This window comes from Polyodon spathula, chromosome 11 (assembly GCF_017654505.1).
Source record: "Polyodon spathula isolate WHYD16114869_AA chromosome 11, ASM1765450v1, whole genome shotgun sequence".
Taxonomy (NCBI): domain Eukaryota; kingdom Metazoa; phylum Chordata; class Actinopteri; order Acipenseriformes; family Polyodontidae; genus Polyodon; species Polyodon spathula.
The window spans coordinates 21272677-21294838 of NC_054544.1; the positions used below are offsets into that span (position 1 = coordinate 21272677).

Consider the following 22162-nt stretch of genomic DNA (forward strand, 5'->3'; position numbering starts at 1 on the left):
AAAACATCCACTGCTCCCAATCCAGGCAGCCTTGGAGCATATGAGGAAGGTATCTGGAACAGAGCTCCATAATAACCGTCGGTTTTCAGCCATGGTGATCTGCAATAGCTGGGTTGAATTAATTATTTTCTTTTTTCTTTAATTAGTAAGTCGTGTGATAAATGTAGTTGAAATATTATTCACTACTAATGATATGCCACTCCACCAATGGAAATTTGAAAAACAATTTAGGCAAGAGCAGTAAAATATATTATTAAACAACCAGACACGAGGCATTTACAAATCACATCTTTATTACGTGAGCTTAACGCTGTACTTTAAACAGTTTCACTCAAACAAGATGAACCTGACAACCATGTTTGTTTGTTTTTATTTGGTAGAAGTCCTCATACATTGTTCATAAACAGAAAGCAGAATACTGTATTGAATAAAATATAAAAAATGTTCAAACCTCAATAAAACAGATCAGCAGTGAGACAATTCTTATAAAGTCCAAAAATATACACAAAAATCATAAACATAGATAGATAATATGTCGACCTAATACCCAGGATGACCCAAAAAATCAACTAAGTCAACTTATTTCCATTGGGGTCCTGTTGAAATGAAAAGGGTGGAAACCATATATAAAAAGAAATGGCATATTAAAATGAAAATATTATAATATGGGTTGCATGGGCATTCTGATTTTTTTTAGGGATAATGTGAAGATAACCACAATTAGAGATTGATTCTCCTGCACTATATTCCATCTGTGTTTTTTTCTGGCAGGGTATAGGCTGATCAAATGAATCAACCCCATAGAATCCTATCAACATTTATTCCTTTGATGGCAGAGGTTGGGCTTTTCATTAATGTCTGCTGTAGTAGTATAATTGCGTGAAATGTCAATGGATATGGTAAAGAACATTTACACAACAGCAGAATCCCATTTCCTCATGGGCTGCAGGAATGTAAGAGATGGGGTTGCTAGGAAGTAATCCTTCAATGCCTTTACATGAAGTAGTGGGAGGATTAAATTCCTGGTATAACTGTGGTGAATTTTCAGTAGTGAAATATGATAAAGTCCAACATCGACTTTTTGGAAGACGTGTATTCCAAAATGATTATAGCTGACCAAAACTTCCCTAAATCTCAGCTGCCGTACACTCCCGTTGAATGTGCAGTGCTGAAAGAATCATGACATAGAAAACATGTATTTGTTTTTTAACCCGTATGCTGGCCTAACATCTGTTTCCAAGCCTTGTTACAGGTAGTGTCCTTGTAGTGTAGTACTTCCTTGTTCATTTTACCTGGAAGGTGAAATTATCCCCACCCCTTCTTTCCTGTCTAACCAACCAGCTAATTCCTTATTGACTCATGCTTTGTTACTAGTGACTATGATCCTGATGCAGAGTTGTAAGGACTCGACTCGACTCCGAATCAAGTCGCAATTTTTTGTGACTCTACTTGACTGAGTCATTGCCATCAAATGACTCGAGTCATTGCAAGCAAAGACTCGAATCCACTCCCTGCTCAAAAGAAGTGACTAGACTAGAGTAACACAAAAGTCTCCATCTGACTCGAATCAATAACAAACCTATTTAATTTTCAATACATGCAGTCCCTCCCTAAAACACACAGTCATCTTGTCACTTTCCACATAACCAGGTTCCTGCCATGGTTGTTAAGATTGAAAAGGAAATAGAAACACCTTTCTAGCCTATATAGCACTGTTCTGTGATCATAAGCAGCAGGGAGCCCGGGAATCAGAATGTGTAGGTGGGAAGCAAAGACAGATTTCTTGATCACTGATCACAGAAAATCCTGAGGAAAATTGTGATTTTTCAGTTTTGTCACAGAAAGGAAAAAACCAAAACAACAACATGGAAAGTACACTAAAAGTACCTGCAGTGTTGGAGTTCGCGTTTAATAATTATAGTCGACCGGGAGAGAAACAAGCAGGCTGCACCCTGCCAGCACTGTAATGCCACAATATGAATAAACTACATTCAAAACACAGCGCCAGTAACTGCCACTAGTTTAGGCGCAGGACCCCCCTCGGCCTCCCCTCGAGAACAACCTGAGCAGGATCTCGCAGTTCTCCTCGTGCAGGAGAACCCTGTACGTGATGGTGCTCCACACCCTCCACTTCCTCGCCCTTGCTTCCCGCCGAGACATCGCTTGGCGGGAGCCCCTCCGATCCCCGGAGGGTGTCATTCCCAGAGGGAGGCCTTGTACTCCCCGACGGTCCCAAAAGGAGCTGGGGATTTGGGATGGATGGTGCTGCACAGAACGTTTGTGTCAGGAGAGATCCTGCGTTACTTTACCGACTAGGTCGCCGCATGCCCTTTCACATTTATTTTCTATGCGCCAGGCTGCAGCCGTTCTTACTGCTGTTGAAGAACATCCTGCTGCAGTTCTGGCTGCATTTTTCTCCCACACTCCTCATCTTTGGGCAGCCTGTTCATGGCTCCAGCAAGGCGAGAGACCACCTGGTGAATCTGCTCCTGGCTCTTGCTAGACTGGACATCTTCAAGACCAGGAAGAGTAAGATCACTGGGGAGGGTCTCTGATGAGGAGTCATGTTCAGGGCCTGGTCCAGTCTCTGGTCAATTAAAACCCTATACCAGATATCATGTCAATACATGTTAGCTGTAACAAATGTAGGCACATTTGAGAATTATATAGCTGATGTCTATATAGGTGAGATTTATGGAATTATTTTGTTAGCTATTACCGCTTTAATTCCTCTTGACTTACTACAATAAAAATCCCCTTTTTATTACCCTTGCTTTTACAATGGCTATGTTAGTGTGCAAGTAGTATTCTGGATTTTGCCAGCATTAATATGGGAGAGATAGAACCACCAGGACATATACATTACTGGACTTCGCCTTCCCTATCGACTCAAGGTAATTTCTTTTAATAAATGTTGAGCAAACAATATTGATATATATGCTGCAGCATATTTATTCATTTTTAGTTCCATGTTTGCCTGCAAGCCCTTTTTATCAAAATACTGCGGGAATGTGTTCACAGAGGAGTGAATTACATGTTTATATGACAGGATCATTCCTTTTATATTGAAAATCTCACTCAGAACATGACAAGCATATATTTTATGTTGGTTTTAAATATTTGGAATGTGTATTCTGATACAAACATAATTCAACTGAAGTCTTCTCCACTAAAGTTCCTGCATTACCTATTGTTAGTTCAATGGTTTATGTGTTGCTTAGCGGTTCATGCTTGGTGGTCTGATGGGAGAGATTTGCAGTCCCTTTAACTTTACAAGGTCCTCTTTCAAATATTGTTCATGGAGGGCTGACTGAATTCTGGCCGAGATGAAACAACATTTCAATGCCCTATGTAAAGCAGAGACAGGCAGCGAGCCTCTAGTCCCCTTTTTCATGTCATTTAGAAATGCAAACATCTCCTACCTGTGGATGACACTCTAGCAAGTGTTTAGCTCAGATCTGGAATACTATCCAAAAGGAATACGTAGAGCAGCTGCTCAACATTTACAAGTTACCAGGTGGTCTGTACTCCTCATCGTAATGGCTTTTTCCAGCAATATATGTATCGACTGTAGTCAAATGTCTCATTTACAGTAAAAACCATTAGGTCAGAGGTCAAGTTCACCAACACAATTGTTTATAGAAACCTGCAGACACAATGCTTGTTTATTATTTATATACATATAAAGTGTTTTCAAGTTGAAAAAAGGGAAGCCTATATGTTATCAAACCAATTTGAACAACTGTCCATTCTTGCAAGACTGCATTCAAGTGAATGCGTCTTTAAGGAGAAAACCCAGGCAAACCAGGGCATAAGAAGAGGTTGCTTGGACCATCAACTCTCGTCCATTCTTAGAACACCATTGCCACCCGCTATTTAATAACTTTCTTTATACCATTTAGGATTCTATAAACTTCAACTAAGTCCATTATTTCCATGCTTTCTTCTAGGTTGATTTAACTATTTTAACCTGCCCTCATAACTCATGTCATTGAATCCTGGGATCAGTCTAGTTTCCATCCTCTGTACCTTCTCAAGTGCAATGATGTATTTTTGTAGTGAGCTGAACAAAACTGCACAGAATTCTAGATGGGGTCTAACTTGATTATTAAAAGGTCTTGTCATAACTTTGAGGGTTTGCAGTACTGTGGCTACTGTTCTCTGAAAACCGGGATCACCTCTCAAAATTTCAGACCTTCACTTGTAATGGAAATGTGTTTTATTCACATTATATACAAGCAGTACTACTTTTTCAGTATCAATAAACAGAGTAAAACAGTGAAAATCTGTAACCTGTCCAAGATTCCAAATACAGTAGCTGCAGTTTATCTTTTTATTTCCTGGTCCAATAACAATAATAAAATATTATAAACATGAATTCACAATTTGTTTAGAGCATTCTCAGGTCACATTTCTGTTTTCTTTAATGAAATCCCCAAATCAAGAACAGATATGTAAATAAATCCTGTTCGCCTGCGGGGCGTATCAGCTTCAAGCTCCGTCTCGATCTCCTTCCTGTCACTCAGCAGCGAGTGCACACACCCACACGGCAGACGGCTACTCCTTCACAAGCATTAATACCCTGTATCTTTCTAAACAAGGGAATTACGGTAGCACCCTAATAAAAGCTGAATCTCAAAACAAGAATTGTGGGAATATAGTAATTGTTACAGCTGTGTATAATGGTATTTAAAACATGATTAATTGATCCGCCTTTTTACATATCTGCCCTTACTCTGGTCCCACCACAGTCGGATACGTGACGGATTACTGTATAATCACATTCTGACGCTTTCAATAATTGCAAAACCAGTGTTGGCCAAATAGTCAAGTAATGCAATCCACTTTGATGGATTTCAATGGGCTCTGCAATATATCAGTAAAGTAAACCAAAGTACAGATAAAGTGAACTTTGTTGACCAATTACTATTTATTGGCATGACACACATAGCAATAATACAATAATAATAATATTAAAAAATGTAATGGAGGCATAATGATGCCAGAGGACATCACGGAGGCTTTAGTAAATACATGCTTTGGTTTTGATTGTTCTTTTTCAATCTCCAGTTCAAGAGGTTTCAGCATACCGAAGCCCAGCATTGGAAATCTTTCTTCTCTTTTACGTTTTCAGGTTGGTTGTTGCTAAAAAGTAGGTTTAGAGTCATACGTGGAACCAAAAATATTCTTGGCAAGCAATTCTCTCCTGAACTGGACAGAGCTTCTGAATCTACATTTAGTGCCTTATTCCACAGCACACATAACAGGAACTGTTCAATCTAGGAAGTTGATTTGAAGTCAGGGATTGTAACTGTATAAATATGGCTTGTTCCAGCAGCAGGCACAACGAATGTAGTCTTGTGGCGCTGGGTTAATCTAGTCCAAGCCACCCACCCCATCAGCATTGAAAAACAATGCATAATACATTAAATATAAGGCTAGGATGTGAAAATTCTACAACATTGTGGATGCATTTGTTGTATAGAATCACAAGTATAAAATACAGTTTAAAAAAAAAAGCTAAAGAAGTTAAAAAAGCTAAAAAAAAGTTAGAAGCAGCAAAATCACAGCAGCTAATAACAGATATCAGGCTTAAAAAGCATGTGAAGCAAGAGAGAACAAGTAGGTCTTGAGAGTTGACTTAAAGTGAGCGACAATGGGGGCATCACGCACCAAGACTGGGAGAGAGTTCCAACGATTCAGAGCTATGAAGCTAGGCAAGCTTTTGTTTTGGGGGATAACAAGCAGGCCAGAGTCAGATGACCTTAGCTTGTGGGAAGGGACATAGGGGGTCAGCAGGTTGAAGAGGTACTCAGGACCTGTCTGATGAAGAGCACTGTAGGTGAGCAGGAAAATTTTGAAAGTAACCTTGAACTTTACAGGTAGCCAGTGCAGCTGGGCGGTGATGTGATCATGTATTTTTACATCTCATAAGGATCCTGGCTGCGTAATTCTGAACTAGCTGCAGTCGGTTGATGGCATGTCCTGGAAGATTTGACCACGGAGGAGAGCAGGGCAGCTATATTGAGATTCTTAAGTTGAGTTTTAGATCCTACTAGGAGTTCCGATTTGCTAGTGTTGAGCTGAAGAAAACTGGCAGACATCCAGGCCCCAATGTCTTGAATGCAAGCCAAGAGCCGTTCCATGGCATAGGGACATCTAGGGTCAAGTTTTAAGTAGAGCTGGGTGTCATCAGCATAGGAGTGAAACATGAGGCAATGTAGAGAGAGATGAGGTGACCCACATGTATATGTTGAAGAGGCCCAAGGACAGACCCTAGAGGGATACCACAAGTGACTAAGTTTGCGACACCCCTACATTCAGCATAGTAAACAGACTGCATGCGTAGAGATAAAAGGACATACAGGAAAGACAGGTTCCAGAGATCCCAGCATACTTCTGAAGGCAGTCAAGAAGAATGCTATGATCTATGGTTCAAAATAAGCTGTTAGGTCAAGGAGGACTAGTACAGAGGGAGCAGCAGCTTCAGCATTAAGTAGGAGATCATTTACAATCCGGAGCAGAGCAGATGCAGTACTTTGATGCAGCTGGAAGCCAGACTGCAGAGATTCAAGCAGATTGCTATCCGTTAGATGTTTCATCAGCTGGCTACAGCCCTTTCGAGAGTTTTGGAGAAAAAGGGGAGATTGGAGATGGTACAGTAATTAAATAAGACAGCCGGATCGAGGGAGTTTTTGAATACCGGCGGAACTCGGGCAAGCTTGAGAGCAGCAAAAAATGAGCCTGAATCCAGGGACAGGTTGAGGGTGTGCATAATGGAAGGAGCAAGACCAGAAGCAGATATAGACAAGATTAGTCAGCCAGTCCAAAGGGCACCTGGCAGTTGTTGATTTCTACAGTAGGCTGGAGACATCTGTAATGGAGAAAGGAGAGAGCAGGAGGGGCAACCGAGGGAGTGTCAAGGTGGTCTAGTAGTAAACTGGGTTTGTGGCAGGAGAGCGTAGAATGGATGTTGTCAGTTTTGTTGTGAAAGAAAGAAATCATGATTGGTAAGAGGAGGATGAATGGGAGATGGATTTATCGGTGGCTGGATGTAGGATCTGGTCAATGGTTTTAAAGAGAACACTGGGTTTACCATGTCCCACAGTTATGATTTCAGAGACGTGCTTCAGCCTGGCATCAGCAAGTGCACGCCTGTAGCCATCGAGATGGTCAGTCCAGATTTCTCTGTGAACCTTTAGTTCAGACTACCACCACTTGCGCTCAAGCTTGCGGCAAACAGACTTAAGCAATTGAAGTTCAAGGGTGTACCATGGGCAGTTGCGATCTTTCTTGACCATTCTGGTTGTAAGTGGGGCATTGTAGAGGGTCACAGCATAGTCAACCAAAGACGGTACTGGTTAGAAGGGATAAAGAGACACATTCTGAGTTTCAGATGATTCCACAGATTCTTGGGACGGATGGAAATAACTGTATCAGTTAGCGGAGGAAGGAGCTGGAAGATTAATATTAGCAGTGATTAAGAAATGGTCAAAGAAATTTCTGAGATGGAGAGATTGGAGAGGTCAAGACCCCTGGTGGTGAGCAGATCCACGGTGTGTCCTCAGGTGTGTGGGAACGTTGACACCAAGACAGTCTAGGAGCATGATGAAGTCGGTCAATAGGGGGGAAGAAGACAAGTCAACATGAACGTTGAAGTCTCCTAGGACTAGGATTTTGTCAGTAGAAGTGCAGATAAGGGAGAGGAATTCCGAAAGCTCAGCAATAAAAGCTGAGTTATTCTTTGGTGGGCGGTAGATAACAGCAAGGGTGAGGGACATGGAAGAAGGGAGCTTGATGGTGAGATGCTCAAATGAAGAAAAGGCTGGCATAGAAAGGAGGCAAGCACAGAATTAGCAATAACAGCAGTGCCCCTGCCTCGGCCAGTGAGGCGAGGCTTGTCAAAGAGGGAATAAACATTTGGGGTGGCTAGATGTAGTGAGTGCATGTCGTTTACAGGCTGCCAGGTTTCAGCTAGACAGAGAAGATCAAGATTGGCATCAATTATAAGTTCGATAAGAAGCAGAGATTTGTTAGTCAAAGAACAACAATTGAAAAAGGAGATTTTCAAAGTTGTAGCAGGCAGTGCAGGGGGAGGAGTTAGTAGCAGTATCTGGAGCAGGTACTTACCAGTGTTTTAGGAGAGGAGAGTGAGCCCGCTTTTATCAGATCCAGACATTACGTGTAAGAGTAGGAATGAGGTCTCTAGTAGGCATTGGGAGAGATTTGGAAAAGGTCCTCGCTCAGACTGCCCTTGGACGTGTGGCCCTTAGACTGACTGGCGCTTAGAACAGCTGGCGTTCTAAGACACTGTTTGCCAATTTATACTGTCCTGCAGCTCTTCAGCTGATCCAGTTAACACACCATCAAAATTCACCTAACTCTGCCATAGCTTTAAACACTTCAGAAAATGAATTACTTCAACCAGCAGATGTAGTTACATCAGCAAACTAGCACTTCAACTTACTTAACAATCGTTATTTAGTTTTGTCCCGTCTAACTGCAAACAGCATAAGAATCAACTGAAGCAGAAGGACTATTGACAAGAAACAGGAATTGTCTGTGCACAATATGGACTGCCCACCAGCATGTCTGCTATCCATTAGCAACCAGGAAAATTAAATAAGACAATCTCGGTTTTTCTAAAGCATATCACTTTGTTTACATATCCTGATAACACAGTTTATTCTGTGACTAGTAGGTTTAGTTTCTCTAGAATCTTACTGGAACAAAGTAATCCATAATGAAAAAGTAAGAAAAAAAAAAAAAAGAAAACACACACACACAAGACAAGTAATAGCTGATAAAGAGGATTGTTTTTTTTTTTTTTTAATGGCAAACATACTCAGTACTTTAATAACAATACATCACAGAAAGCTTTGTTTGGCATTCCAACTGCAGTATTATAAAATTGTGCAAACAAGAGGTCTTAATCACTACTTCTAGATAATTCTCTAATAACTCTATTAGAGAGCTTATTAACATGATTTCACATTGGTTACAAATATTCCTATATGTTATGGGATACATGTTCAAACAGGTTTACTCTTAAAGTTTGCATACTTCAGAAATTAACTCAATGCAAGACCCCAAATTAAAATCACTTAGCAACTTTGAACAAGCACTGGAGTCTCTATCCAAAGGCAGAGGCCTTCTGAAGCAAACGGGATGCAAGAATCTGGATAAATGACTGTTACCACACATTGTTTAGTAGGTAATGGTCACTACATTGTGTATTAATACCCAGATTAATCCTGAAACATGCAGGTCTCTTTTACTCTTGTCAATGCCAATCTACCAATAATTCAAAAGCATTTCAAAAGATGGCCCTGAAGAAGAAATCATCCCAAAACAATTACTCTCCTGCCTATAAGAGAATTATGTTGACAAAACGTCCTAAGGATACGGCTGTAGTCCCGAATTATTTTTGGCGAGTGTGAAAAGAAGGATATCCCAATATATAAATAACTGCATCCCACCATGTTCTTTTCGGTAGCTCTGGGCATCCTTGTGTTTACCGGTCCGGTCTCTGAAGGCAGAAGACTTTGGCTTTATGATCTCCAGATGCAGTGACTGCCACGGAAGCTTCTCTGTAATGAAAAACAAGGTATGTTACTAACAAGTTCATTCCTAGCCCAAAATTAAAACAATTCTGGTGTCAGTCCCAAAAAGTAGGACGTTATGAACTAGGCCTACATCCACAAAATGTTAAAATGTTAAAATGCTTATGCTCAGTTATCTATATTACCTCAATTTTCTCTGATCAGACAAACACATTTGGTGCCTTTGTCAACTTAATGCAACAGCCAGGTTTGTAATTAAAGCCTGATCGCTTTTGGTTTAGTAGCTGCATTTCTTTAACAAACATATTTTCAGCAGCCTGCTTTTAAAATACAATGTCAAATGGAAAGCAAAAGGGTTAATAATTCCTAGGATTGTCTTTTTTTGAGAACAAAAGTAAAGCATCCCTGGGAGCATACTGTAAGTGGACTGGCATGTTGGAGTGGTTTGTAAAAATGAAGTGAAATAAATGTGAAAATGTTTGTATATGGCCAGAGGTTAAAACCATGTGACAGTGAAATGGTTAATTTTTACTAGACAACAGCTCTAATGGAACTTTCAGACAACCATAGACTATAGATGCATAGCTACTGAAAAGACACTATGTCAAAGTGTACTGATACGGCTTGAGGTTAAAATAATGTGGCAGTGAAGGGTTCATTTGCACTGGACAAGACCAGTATTGGAATTAACAGAGAATCATATAATAGTGCCGTGTACGAAACATTAAGTCAATAATCTATAAACCCAAGAACCCAAGAACTAATATTGATTTTGTGACATCAATATGAGATTCATATTAGGTCTGAGGTCAATGGTCTCATCATCAAAAACACATTTTTTTATTTTATACAATTACATTTGTTTTGTTCTTTAAGGTTTCAGAAGAGTAAACCTTTTAGTTGAAAGTCACGAACTGCGATTCCACCGGCATGTCTGAGTGGGTTCTCTCACCTGTTGAGTGTGAAGTCGAGTATTTCAGCCGTGTGCCCACGGTACTGTGTTACCATCTGCCCTGAGCGAGCATCCCAGATACGGACAACTCCGTCCAAGCTGCAGGTGTAGAGCAGGGGTGAGCTGTCCTCCCACTGCAAGTGAACGATGCCAGCCTGGACAATGACAAGAGAGAGATGGGGGAGGAACAGCTAAACTAGATGGAATTAGGCATTACCACCTTCCACACCAAGCAAATAACCAATTCCAAGCAAATAACCAATTCCTTTTTTTACTTATGGGTGTGGATTTTAATTGAACATTTCACTCTCCCTTAAAGTCAAGTATGTTCCTCTATTAATTTTTTTGTTTTGATTCATTTTTTTAAATAAATACTGTGGACATATGGAGAAAAAAAAAACACATTGTGAAAACGTACAGCCTTTTAACTCCCGATTTATTTAATTAAACAGAAAACATTCACGTATGGACGTTTGCTAGTTTCATTAACGTCATGAGACTATAAAAGCTTTTTTCAAACAAAACATTTTTAAACCATAAAATCAGACATTAAAGCTTTGTGAAAGGGGCCTTTAGGTTTTATTCAAATATTATCGTAACAGCAAGTTATTTGTTTATTGAAAAATAAGCATGTGTGTGAAACATCCTATACTCTTTGTTCTCTTTTTAATATTTTGTTATCTGTTGCTTATGAGGAACGGTCAATGGAAACACAAATGAGGATGCAATTAATCAATCATGTCTGACCCACAACAAAAGGTAACAGACTGCCTCCATCCCTGTGAATAGGAAAAGGTTTCATGGCAACCAGGACAGCCATCTGCACACAGACCGACACCAAAGTTGTATTTATATGGTTATTTTCACACTAGCTGTTTACACAGTGCCCTATGCATAACTGACGTGCAGAGACCCATTTGATGCATACAGTATCTGCCACCATAATCAAACGGGATAGCTACTGACACCTCAAAATAATGCCTGGGTGGATGCTGTTGTAAAATCATTTTAGAGAAGTAGCCTCTTTAACACTACAATGTTCTTTAAACTATGCAATGCAAGCAAACATTATATGACCTCTTAGCAAAAACTCTTACCTTTATACATAGGTTTTAGAGGAACTTACAAAAAAAACATGTATTTTAATCATTTCAAATAAGGTAAACTGCAGAAAAGGCAATGCTTGTGTAGCCTTGGTTTGTGTTATGTTGAAGTTCCCCTCAGTGATCTGAAGTAATCTATACCATAGAAGTACTAAACCAGTCTTGGACGCTCAATCTTTCTGTGAAGTTATTTAATACTGGAAAAGTTAAGTCAGCTCGGAATTAGGGGTGTCAAGTTTAAACATGTTTATGCATCAGTTTTACTTAAATATTTAGCCATTCACTAAATATTAAAACTACAATATGGAGAGATCAGCCATTAAATGGATTAAATATGTTATTCAATTGCCTTTCATTTTGCATTGCTTACAAAATCAGGGGTATTAGTCTATAGTTCAGTTTACTGCAGTTAGTGCACATATTTATAAACATGGAAACCTTCCTAAGAAAATAACAAGTTCATATCTAAGCTTTTTTTCCTTGTCGGAGTCAACAAAAGTAAAGATTAATTTTTTTTTTTTTTAATCTGTATATACTACAGTTTAAAAGTAGCCTATAATTAACATAACCACAAAACCTCTCTCTCACAGTGCGAGACAGGCTGTTGAGAAAGAATGCGATTCCTCAGTTATAATGCATCATTCTCTGCACTCCCACCCCTCTTCAGAAATGTGTTTGGAAAATAAGATAGTTAACACTTCAACTTTCCTCCCACATTTGGTTGTGTACAAAGCGATGTTCATTACCTCGTGCGGACACTTGTGTCGCAAGCTCTGCGTAGAAAGATCGTAAATGGCTAGAGTCCCATCAAGGTAAGCAACAGCAACCAATGGCAACCTGTAACAAGTATGCAAGTTAAATACTGACTATGCTAAAGCAACATACTGCAGGAGATGATGAGGTGTTTAGTGTTTTTTTTTTTTGTTTGTTTTTGGGCAGTGTGTTATACTTAGGGCTTGAAGTTTTCAGGTTTTATTTTTGATCACACGACGTATTTTGATCTGGTTCTGTTTCCTACTTAAACACTGAAAAAGCAGTTAAATACAAAACAATGTCACTTGTTTTTATTTTCATATCTTTATTTCAAAACAAATCACTTTAATTGCTCATCGCTGATCCCAATCGTATTTAATTCTTGCAGTCTCCTAGTTTATCATTGTGATTTTGTTATTTTCACTCATTTAACAGGAGTTGTCCTGACAGATTTTCTTTTCACCTTAAATACCCAGTACACTGACAGCAAGTAAGTACATCATTTAAAATCTCCTTGTGCTGTACAGCTAGGTGGAAAAACAGTGGTACCTTACTTACACATTACAGAATCCCACCGACTCAACAGAGTTGGTCTCAGATTCCTCTTCCATTAAAACTTTGGGTTTGCGCCCCTCTGTTGAGAACACTCCCACTACCTACACATAAAAACGAGATCAACCTTCAGTTAGGAAAAAAAAAACATAGAAGAATAAAAAACACTGTTCTTTTTTAAGACGATCACTTTGGAAAGGCACCGACAATGCACAGAATTTCTCAGCAATTCAGATTGCCATTTTGGTCAAAAGCTGGTTAGCTGAACTGTGTTTTTGGCTTCATTTTAGGGGCATTTTTTGTATAGCTTATGATTGTTATGGATTTAAGCTAGCAAATAAATCACTTATCCAATCCTTGACATCAGGAGACACCTGCATACATTCAGACCTAACCATGCTAACTTGAACAGAACACTAATTACAGCCAAAGCATGACTGTTTTTTAAAAAAAAAAAAAACACCTTTCCCCAAATAACAAAGTTACAGTAAGGCCATTTTACTAAGTTTTAAGTACAATTCTACAAGCAACATTTGTTAATCAACATTTCTGATTCCTAGTCATGATTTTAAACGAAAAACTCAAAGCCGAGTACTGTGAGTACTACACAGAATTGCCATACTATTTGCAAAACGTTTGCACTTCTAAATCCAATTTTTGTATTCAATATTTTTATTCAATATTTCATTATATTTTGTGAGGACCTCTGCAGTTAGTGTTGCGGAACCCTTCTGAATACCTACTGTGTTGTCACATACCACCACCTGCTGGACAAAAGCCACCATTCCTACATGTATCTCCATACTGCAGGAAACAGGACATACTGTACGTCATCAACAGCTTCCCTGTAGTATTACACAGCCAGTAATAATAACCCTTGTTCTGCAGGTTGTGTTTCCTATTGCCTACCTGTGGCTCTCCCAGTCAATTCCATGTACTTTCTACCCTTGTCTATAAATCTAGATCAGACCCTCGATCATTTAAATATAACTTATAATCCAGTAGTGACCCTATCGTTCCGCATACCTGTCAGTACCCCTTATGCTCCCTCCAGGACTCACCTTTCCGGTGGCAGTGCTGATGAGCTTGGCTCTACAGTCGACGGAGCCTGTCAGTATAAGACCTCCATCTTTACTGCATGCCACACAGGTGACGGGGCCCTGGTGTCCATCTGGTCCTAAAGGTTGAAAAACGAAGATTAATCTGTTACTACCCGGCAAGCACACAGTTCACAGCACACTACAATAGATTCAATCTCCTGGGAGAGACATGCTCAAATACAGTTGTGCCCTACCCAGTGTTATTTCTAGGTGGTGCTTATGTTTAATTCCTCCAAGCAATACTTCTTCGGCACTCTTAACAATACTGTAAACAAGTTTCAGCAAGGCAAAAAGATGTGAATTATCTGAAAACATGTAGAGATTTGCCATATAATGCCAGACCCTACCATTTACAATCCACATAAATATTATATTTAATTTGCAGTATAACTTTGATTCCCATTTAATAAATGCCAAACTTAATCCCATGTGAAAAAAACGTTACAGATTTCCTAAATTCTCAACAGGTTTGCCAAGATATTCATGTACTGCATAATCCTTTACATTATTTTGACTGTGACACGGTTTTCTTTCCACTACGGAACGGTAAAGCAAAATTTTGAAAGTAAACATTAGTGAATGTTAATATTAACGCCTCCCTGACCAACCACAGCTCTAGTTGCACAAAGTTGGTACTAATTAATGTGATTAATAATATTAGGACTGTTTTTTTTTTGTTTTTGTTTTTTACCGTGTTCTTCCGCGATTACCTACAGTAATATTGCACCGATTCTGACATTAAAACTCAATAAACCACAGTGAGACGAATCCTTTTTAAAATAATGTGTTTATTATTTTATTAAATTATTCCTCATTCGAATCCACTTTGTTACTATTTCCAAAATATATTTCGACACGTTTTAAAGAGATAGGAAACAACAGAAAAACGAAAAAAAAAGCTGCATGTTTCTGGCTTGCCATCTGTGAAAATGTTCTTTTGTAACCAGAGTATGTTTGAAACCATGACTGCTTCACCTCCCTGTGACTAGCATCACAGGTCATATTTTAGTTATGTGCATGGGTGGCTGGTAATCCTTGGGCTGCATCTTTTGGAACATGATTCTGGTAACTGGTCTGTACAATTTGTTTTATAACATTTCCGTTTGGATGCCATGTGGTTTTTGTTTTTTTGGTTTTTTACAAGCAATGCCGTCCGCTGAATGTTTCTATTAGTGCCTCTGTTCTCCCGTTTGTGGCATACATATGTTACGTAATCAAGCTAAAGAGCTTTCATTTACAAGATGAAATCAAACTGAACAGTCTGTATTGACTCATCTACCAGCACACGTTGAATGTGCTGGCAGTCTTACACAAGTACATTTTTGAAAGCCTTCTCCACCGTGCGAACTTCGGGGAAAAATAGTTGAGCCACAAGGGAAAACGTTTCGTTTGTGGCGAGCGGCTAGCAGGAAAGTAGCATAACAAGCTGAAATAAATCGTTCAGACGAAGAACAATAATGTGTATTCCAAACAGTTTTGAGAAATTCAACATGTTTTTATTTCAAGGTCTTTAGAAAAAAATTTCAACAATTTTACAATAATCTTTTTGTATGACTTCCGTTTCCCAGAGATAGATTTTTATATATAAAAAAAAATATAAAATGTGGGACACAGTACATGTCCAGTTTTACTTGCAATAAGTTGAAAACATTTTTATGTTGTATATTCCTTAACTATGGAACAACAGAGACAAACAGGTTTTCCACTTATTCTTGCAAGAACGTTGTGTGTAAAGTACACACTATTTCAAGTTCGATGTAGAAAGTTACCACGTTGTTGGTATTATATATATATATATATATATATATATATATATATATATATATATATATATATATATATATATATCGGAACGACAACAAAAGCAAAACTCCAATCACATGATCACAGTAAAGATTATTAGAATATTTAAAATGTGAGATGATCCACGTTATTAGTATAGCTTTTTTTTTTAGTACTCAATAAGTAGCCTTTATTATTTTAACTACAAATAATACAATACAACTCACATGCAGAAACTACTCCAATGCAGTAGGCTACAACTGAAAAAATAAACAGTCGTGAATTTAAAAAAAAAATGTTTAGAAAACCTAATATTTATGCTATTTTTGAAAGAAGAATAAAAACAGCACTAATTATAGCCACATAATCGTAGGCCATTTTAATGTTTTGAGAGGTAAAAACCTTTATGGCGTCCATGCGTTGCTAGGGAGTATGTCAACCTATGACGCAGACTCTGCACCTACCTGCTGACAACCATAGATATAGAATATTATGCTGACAACTACTTCCACAAAGCATAAGCATGTGCATGACTTGTCCTGGCTCGCCTGCAGGGGGTTGCGAGGATCTCCGTTTCTTTCCTCGCCGCCCCGCCCCCCCCCCCCCCCCCCCCCCCCCCCCCCCCTCCCCACTAGTGCGACGCTTTTGCTGCGAAAAATTAATTAGTGAGAACCCTGAGTACATACACCATGTTTACTTGACCACATTTCTTCTCACCTTTGAGAACATGAGAAGTATTTCCCTGTTTGAGATCCCAAAGTCTGACGATTCCATCTTCATAGCCAACAACAGCTCTCTTTCCTATAATCCGCAACATAGTTAAAAACTATTAATTGCTGAGATAAAGCTCAACCTACATGTTTTAACATATCTGAATGGAATCTTTGAGAATACAGGAATTAAACGTTACATTAAAAATCTCATCTTTAATTTCAAACAAGACACTATACATTTATATTGGATTATTTTTCACATCTGAAAACACAAATACAGATTCCTCAATGCAATGTATTTCAATGGTAACCTGCAATTCCCCATGTTCCTTCTAATGCTTGCTTACCGTCGGGCAGGATCTTTCCAGTGGTGGCCTGGCAGCCAGGCCCCTGAAAGGTTTTGCACTCCCCGCTGGGGATCTTCCACATCCACACGTTCCCATCAGCTGTGCCAGCCAGCAGGACATGAGCACAGGGGTGCCACTCCATCCACTGAAACAGACACACAACCATGCAGAGTCATTAGTTTGGGCTGGGTTGGGAAAACGTCCCCCGTTTCTTTGTGCTGAAATCTGTTTGTTCTTCACTTGTTTTTCTAATGTTAATTCAGGGATATCCATATATTTCAACTACAATTTTATAGATAAACATGATTTTGAAGACACTAAAGACTTTGTCAAAACGTTTGTCATAATTATTTTGTTTAGTATTTTTTTTTTGTCTTTAAAGTCATCAGTATTCTGTGTTTAATATTTATAATAAACATGCTACATCCTGGTCTATTTCCTCTAGGTTACAGCTGATCGCAGATGGTCCACTGGAGGAAGTTTAAACTAAAACACAGAACAATATCTACTTATTCCAAACAGAAGTGTAACATACAAGTACAAAAATAAAAAAAAGGGCACCACTAATAACATTTCTAGTACCTTTCATTTTAAAACCCTGGTTTTGCACTCCTTTAAGATCCTTCCTTGTCTTATATTACAAAAGGTACAGTACAGTCGAAATCCTATATATGTGACAGGGTCTTACTCGTGTCACATGCGTGGGTAGCCGCTGTTCAAGCACACAAAGAGACAGACGTGGTATTGATGCTGAAACGCCAGCACAGGCACGCACGATTTATTTACACAAACGAAAACGAAAGTAAAATAAAGGTGGTCATGTGACGTTACCAGCGATGGTAACGCACTGAGGACTAGTACATCAAGCTGTACAAAAAGTCCAAATTAAAACACAGCACAACAAACTATAAATCAAAAGCGTGGTTCTTTCTTATCCAAAAATCCGAAACAACCACAGCAGTAGAAGGTATGATTTACTAAATTTGGCTGATTTACTTTTAAGTGATGCTGCACTTCAAAAGAGGAGTAAAATCCAAGTTCCTGTATGTGTGATTACCATTTTATTTGTCAAATCAACTTACATTAACTTTCACTTTGGTACTTGATTTAAAAAAAAAAAAAAGTTCTTCTAGACCAAGTCCCTCACCTCTAGATCTCCGACCTCAAAGGACCACACCTCCTGCTTAGTTTCCACCTTCCACACCTTGATGAGGCCACTCATGTCTCCCGTGGCAACCAGTGCAGAGTCATGGCTGAAGGAGGCAGAGGTGACAGAGTCCTTGTGTCCTTTTAGCCAAAAGAGTGCTGTTAATTTTTGGATGGCCAGCATTGCAGGATAACAACACCACAACTGATGTGCCATAGGTTACAAAAGAAGTACTAAATCTTACTACATTTCTTGACAACAAGTTAGCTTTTTTCTTCATGATCAAAAAGAATGTATTTGTTTGTTTAGACATAAATTCACTAATAACTATGCATTTTTGGTTATTTAAACTTAAATAGAAGAATTTCCAGTGTTACACAAATATTCACTTTTTATAAACATCCTATAATACAACCAGCAAGAATGTTAGTAACATACATTGTTCCTCAGGGCTGTAAATGTCAAATTTCAGCCAGAAGTATCTCGGAAAAACTAGCTCACCATAACCCACCATACGTAAAGTGTGACACACATATGTAAGAAAAGAGAGAGTGGCAGTCATCTTCATGCATTACCAGATCTTGGTTCTCTCAATATCTCACAATAGTTACTATACAGTTTTCCTAGGAAAGCTTCCTTAAAATTAGATAAGTGTCTCTGCAAAACTTTAAAGTGTGACAAAATATCCCCGTCACCATGGATATGCACCCTGCAGGGATTTGGATATTTGTGTTTTCAAAATGACTACGCTAAATCAGAAATCTAAATCTACACTTTTCCACTGTACCAAACATGCAATTCTTTCCTTTTTTATTTTGTGTGACCAGGTAAAATCCCCCACCCCCGACTAGCTCCCAATTTGGAATGCCCAATTGATTTTTCTCCTCACCGTATGACTTGTCCTGGCTCGCCTGAGGGGGTTGCGAGGATCTCCGTTTCTTTCCTGGCCACACATGGCTCGGGAGACCCAAAGATTCAGTGATCGTCCTCCGATCCCACGACCAAGCCAGCTTTCTTTTTCACCCAGCAACTCGACAGTGGATGTCAGCGAGCTACCAACCTCTGGAGGACAAAGGCCAGCCCTGCAAGTGTCCACTCTGAGCTCTGGGTGCCTGGCCAGCAGGGTTTGCTGTAGTGCGATGAGGAGAAACAGCCCCTGCCGGTTTTACCTCCCTAACCCACGGCAGCGCCTGAGCCAATGTGACGCTCCCTTTGGAGTCCCCAGCGAAGACCGGCCTACTTCGCACAGCCAGGACGCGAACCTGCGCTGTATGACTCATCCTGCGCACCATGTGGCTGCACTTCTACCAGATGAGCCACTCAAGGACCCCCACACATGTCATTCTTAAACTTCTCTCCCAATACATTCTATCTGTCAGTCTCATTCACAACTCTATGCTCAGTGACACTCGCTTTCTTCCACTCTCACTGGACTTACCTGTACACTCAAACAGCACCTCTCCATCACTCACCCTCCAGACAAAGGATCTGTCATCCTCACCCCCCGTGACTGCCAGACTGTTAGTACTGGGGTCTAGATTCACACAGAACACAGAACCTGGAACCAAATAAGTAGATGTGATTAGCAGTCAAGGCCTTTTCATTGACACAAAACTAATTAAAAATATAATAACAAGAATCAGTGTTCTGCCTATCTAAACTCCATTTCAGGACATGGTGCTCAGTATTTAAGTATTTACCATGTTTTTCTCCCCATTTTAGAATGTTCGCATGGCCAGTAGGGTCCACTGCAGCGCCAAGGAGGAACAGTCCCTGCTGATTCTGCCTCCCTAACCCATAGGGAACACCAGAGCCCTTACAATGCTCTCTATGGAATCTCCAGTGAAGTTATTTTGATGTTTTATAACACAACTCTAGGACTGGCTGATGGAATTAATTGAATCATATTTAATACCACCAGCAGTAAAAGATGACAGTCACTATGGACACTGACCCATAGCTGGTTTGAAAGTTGTACTGTCTGGAAATTGTAATTTTATAATTAACAATTTGCACTTTATAGAAAATGATAATATGTTGCCAATGTGGTTTTTTCTAGTAGCTTAGAGTTAAAGCCAGGTTGACAAAAGTGTAAAGTACAATGCAAGTACAAATGAGTTTCAGAATTTTCAATCAAGCCCCAGTCCAAAACAAAAGGCCTCACTGAGGCTTAGTTTTAGAAAAAGAAATGAACATAAATGTTTAATTCTACAGAGTTTCATGCATGTCCTGTCAGGAGGTCCAATAACACCCAAGTGTGAAATAAAACCAAGCTTTCTGACAGTATACTTCAGAGAAAGTGAATGGATGGCAGCCAGCTGGTTACCTGTATGTCTGGAGAAGGTTAGATCACTGTCATCTTTGTCAGCTTCTTCCATCTCCTCTCCTCCTTCATCCTCTGTTTCCCAGCCTTCATCTTCTCCTTCAGTGAAATCCACATCTTCAACACCCTCAGCAAGGTCATCTGAGAGAAACAAGAAACTGAAATCGCCTTCAACACTAGACAGTATCTTTCTACTCACAATGCCCCTTGAAAGGAGTAACGAAGGTATGGAGTAGTACTTCTTTGGCTGGTCCCCATGTCCTTGTTGATCTTCAGGGGAAGTCTACATACATACTGAAGACATCTGAGAATGCATGTGTGTGGGTGTAGGCTGCCTTAAACATTTTGAATAAGCCTGGTCCCTAGTTAGATTCTTATTTTCAAAAGATAAAAAAAAAAAAATCCAAGTTTCTTAAATTGATTACTGTGAAGGTTAGCAGTGACCAATGAATTAATGAGAAAAATGTCAATCGAATCATAACAACGCAGTAATCAAGAACTGCGTAACTGGACGTTAAATTGTATAGGCCCTATGTACTGAATTGTCCTTAAAATACAAATACAATGGCAAGTCTATTTATTGTACTTAACCTGTTGCCAAACTTTTTAGAAGTACATATGAGCTTTGAATTGCAGTAATATAAACTAAAAATATAACTTTAAAAAAAGAAACAAAAAAAATAATTTTGTGAATCCTGTATTAATATGCGTGCTGCCAGATGTCAACTTAATGTTTACCTGGGGTCGGTTCTGTTTCATTCAGCTCAATAACTTCAATAATCTCTTCATCTCCATGCAAATCCACCGAATTTACTTCGGAATTTTCCATTTCATTAACCGATTTAACGACTAATTTAGAAACTGCTTCCAAATCTTACCCCTCAATTACCCTGAAATAAAGAGGAGTGAGGTAGCTACCGGTATGAGTGAACTATGATTTATGAATTTCGCTACACTTTTTATCAGTCTCGATTTCCTTCTCGACAGTAAATAAATGTTGGTTTTACCCTAGTTTAACAAAATCAAAAACTCCGACTCTTCCCATGCAGAACCTCATGTGCTATTCGCAGCGGCACACTGTCAAACAATGTGCCTGGCTGTGTAGAGTGACAGGCCGTTCTCCCAACCAAATACCACTTAGAATAACACAATCCAATCAGTACGCACAGGTGGGATTCCCAGCAGAAACCGTCACACTGTTTGGTTGAGCAGAAGAAATGTTACGCTCTGGTGTTATGGGTAGCGGAGTTAACGAAAAGGACGCCCAAGGGAAATGTAGTCCAACATTTAAAGGACCATTTCAAAGTAACCCGGAAAACGAATAATCTTCTTGAAGTGTATTTTTGGTTTGTAACAAATAAAGTGCAACTTGTGACAAGAAGGGGCTATGCTGATATTTCATACAGCACGCATCATAAGAACATACCAATAATTTAACGCGCATTGCATTAAGCAGGATGTTTACAGCGACTTTGTAAGAGCTTAGAATGATTAAGGAAATTTCCAGGGGGGGATAAAACTACAAAACACTACAAAAACCTCTAGTAAAGGTTGATACACCTCTAATATGCTAACGTGCAAATACGATTATTATTATTATTATTATTATTATTATTATTATTATTATTATTATTATTATTATTATTATTATTATTATTATTATCGATAACTAAAAGGCAATAACAACGTACGCTTAAAATGAACCATATACAGTATATAGCAGACAAGTATTACTTGCACATAACCTCCTAGATAACTTAAGCTGCATCCACACTGTGACTGGAGGCGACCGAATAATATAACTTGTTTATTTTTTGTCTCGACTGG

General features: G+C 39.1%; 1 protein-coding gene across 1 annotated transcript; it reads right to left on the reverse strand.

The window, feature by feature from the left end:
• Positions 1 to 8797: 8797 nt before the first annotated feature.
• LOC121323238 (angio-associated migratory cell protein-like) lies at positions 8798 to 21425 on the reverse strand. Its single transcript, XM_041264172.1, has 11 exons — positions 21074 to 21425; positions 20339 to 20476; positions 19451 to 19570; positions 18013 to 18152; positions 16866 to 17010; positions 16523 to 16606; positions 13985 to 14100; positions 12930 to 13027; positions 12365 to 12455; positions 10516 to 10670; positions 8798 to 9590 (listed from the first exon to the last, which is right to left on the reverse strand). Exons 1-11 carry the CDS (start codon positions 21162 to 21164, stop codon positions 9515 to 9517), a joined length of 1254 nt encoding a protein of 417 aa, XP_041120106.1. The 5' UTR covers positions 21165 to 21425; the 3' UTR covers positions 8798 to 9514.
• Positions 21426 to 22162: the final 737 nt, after the last annotated feature.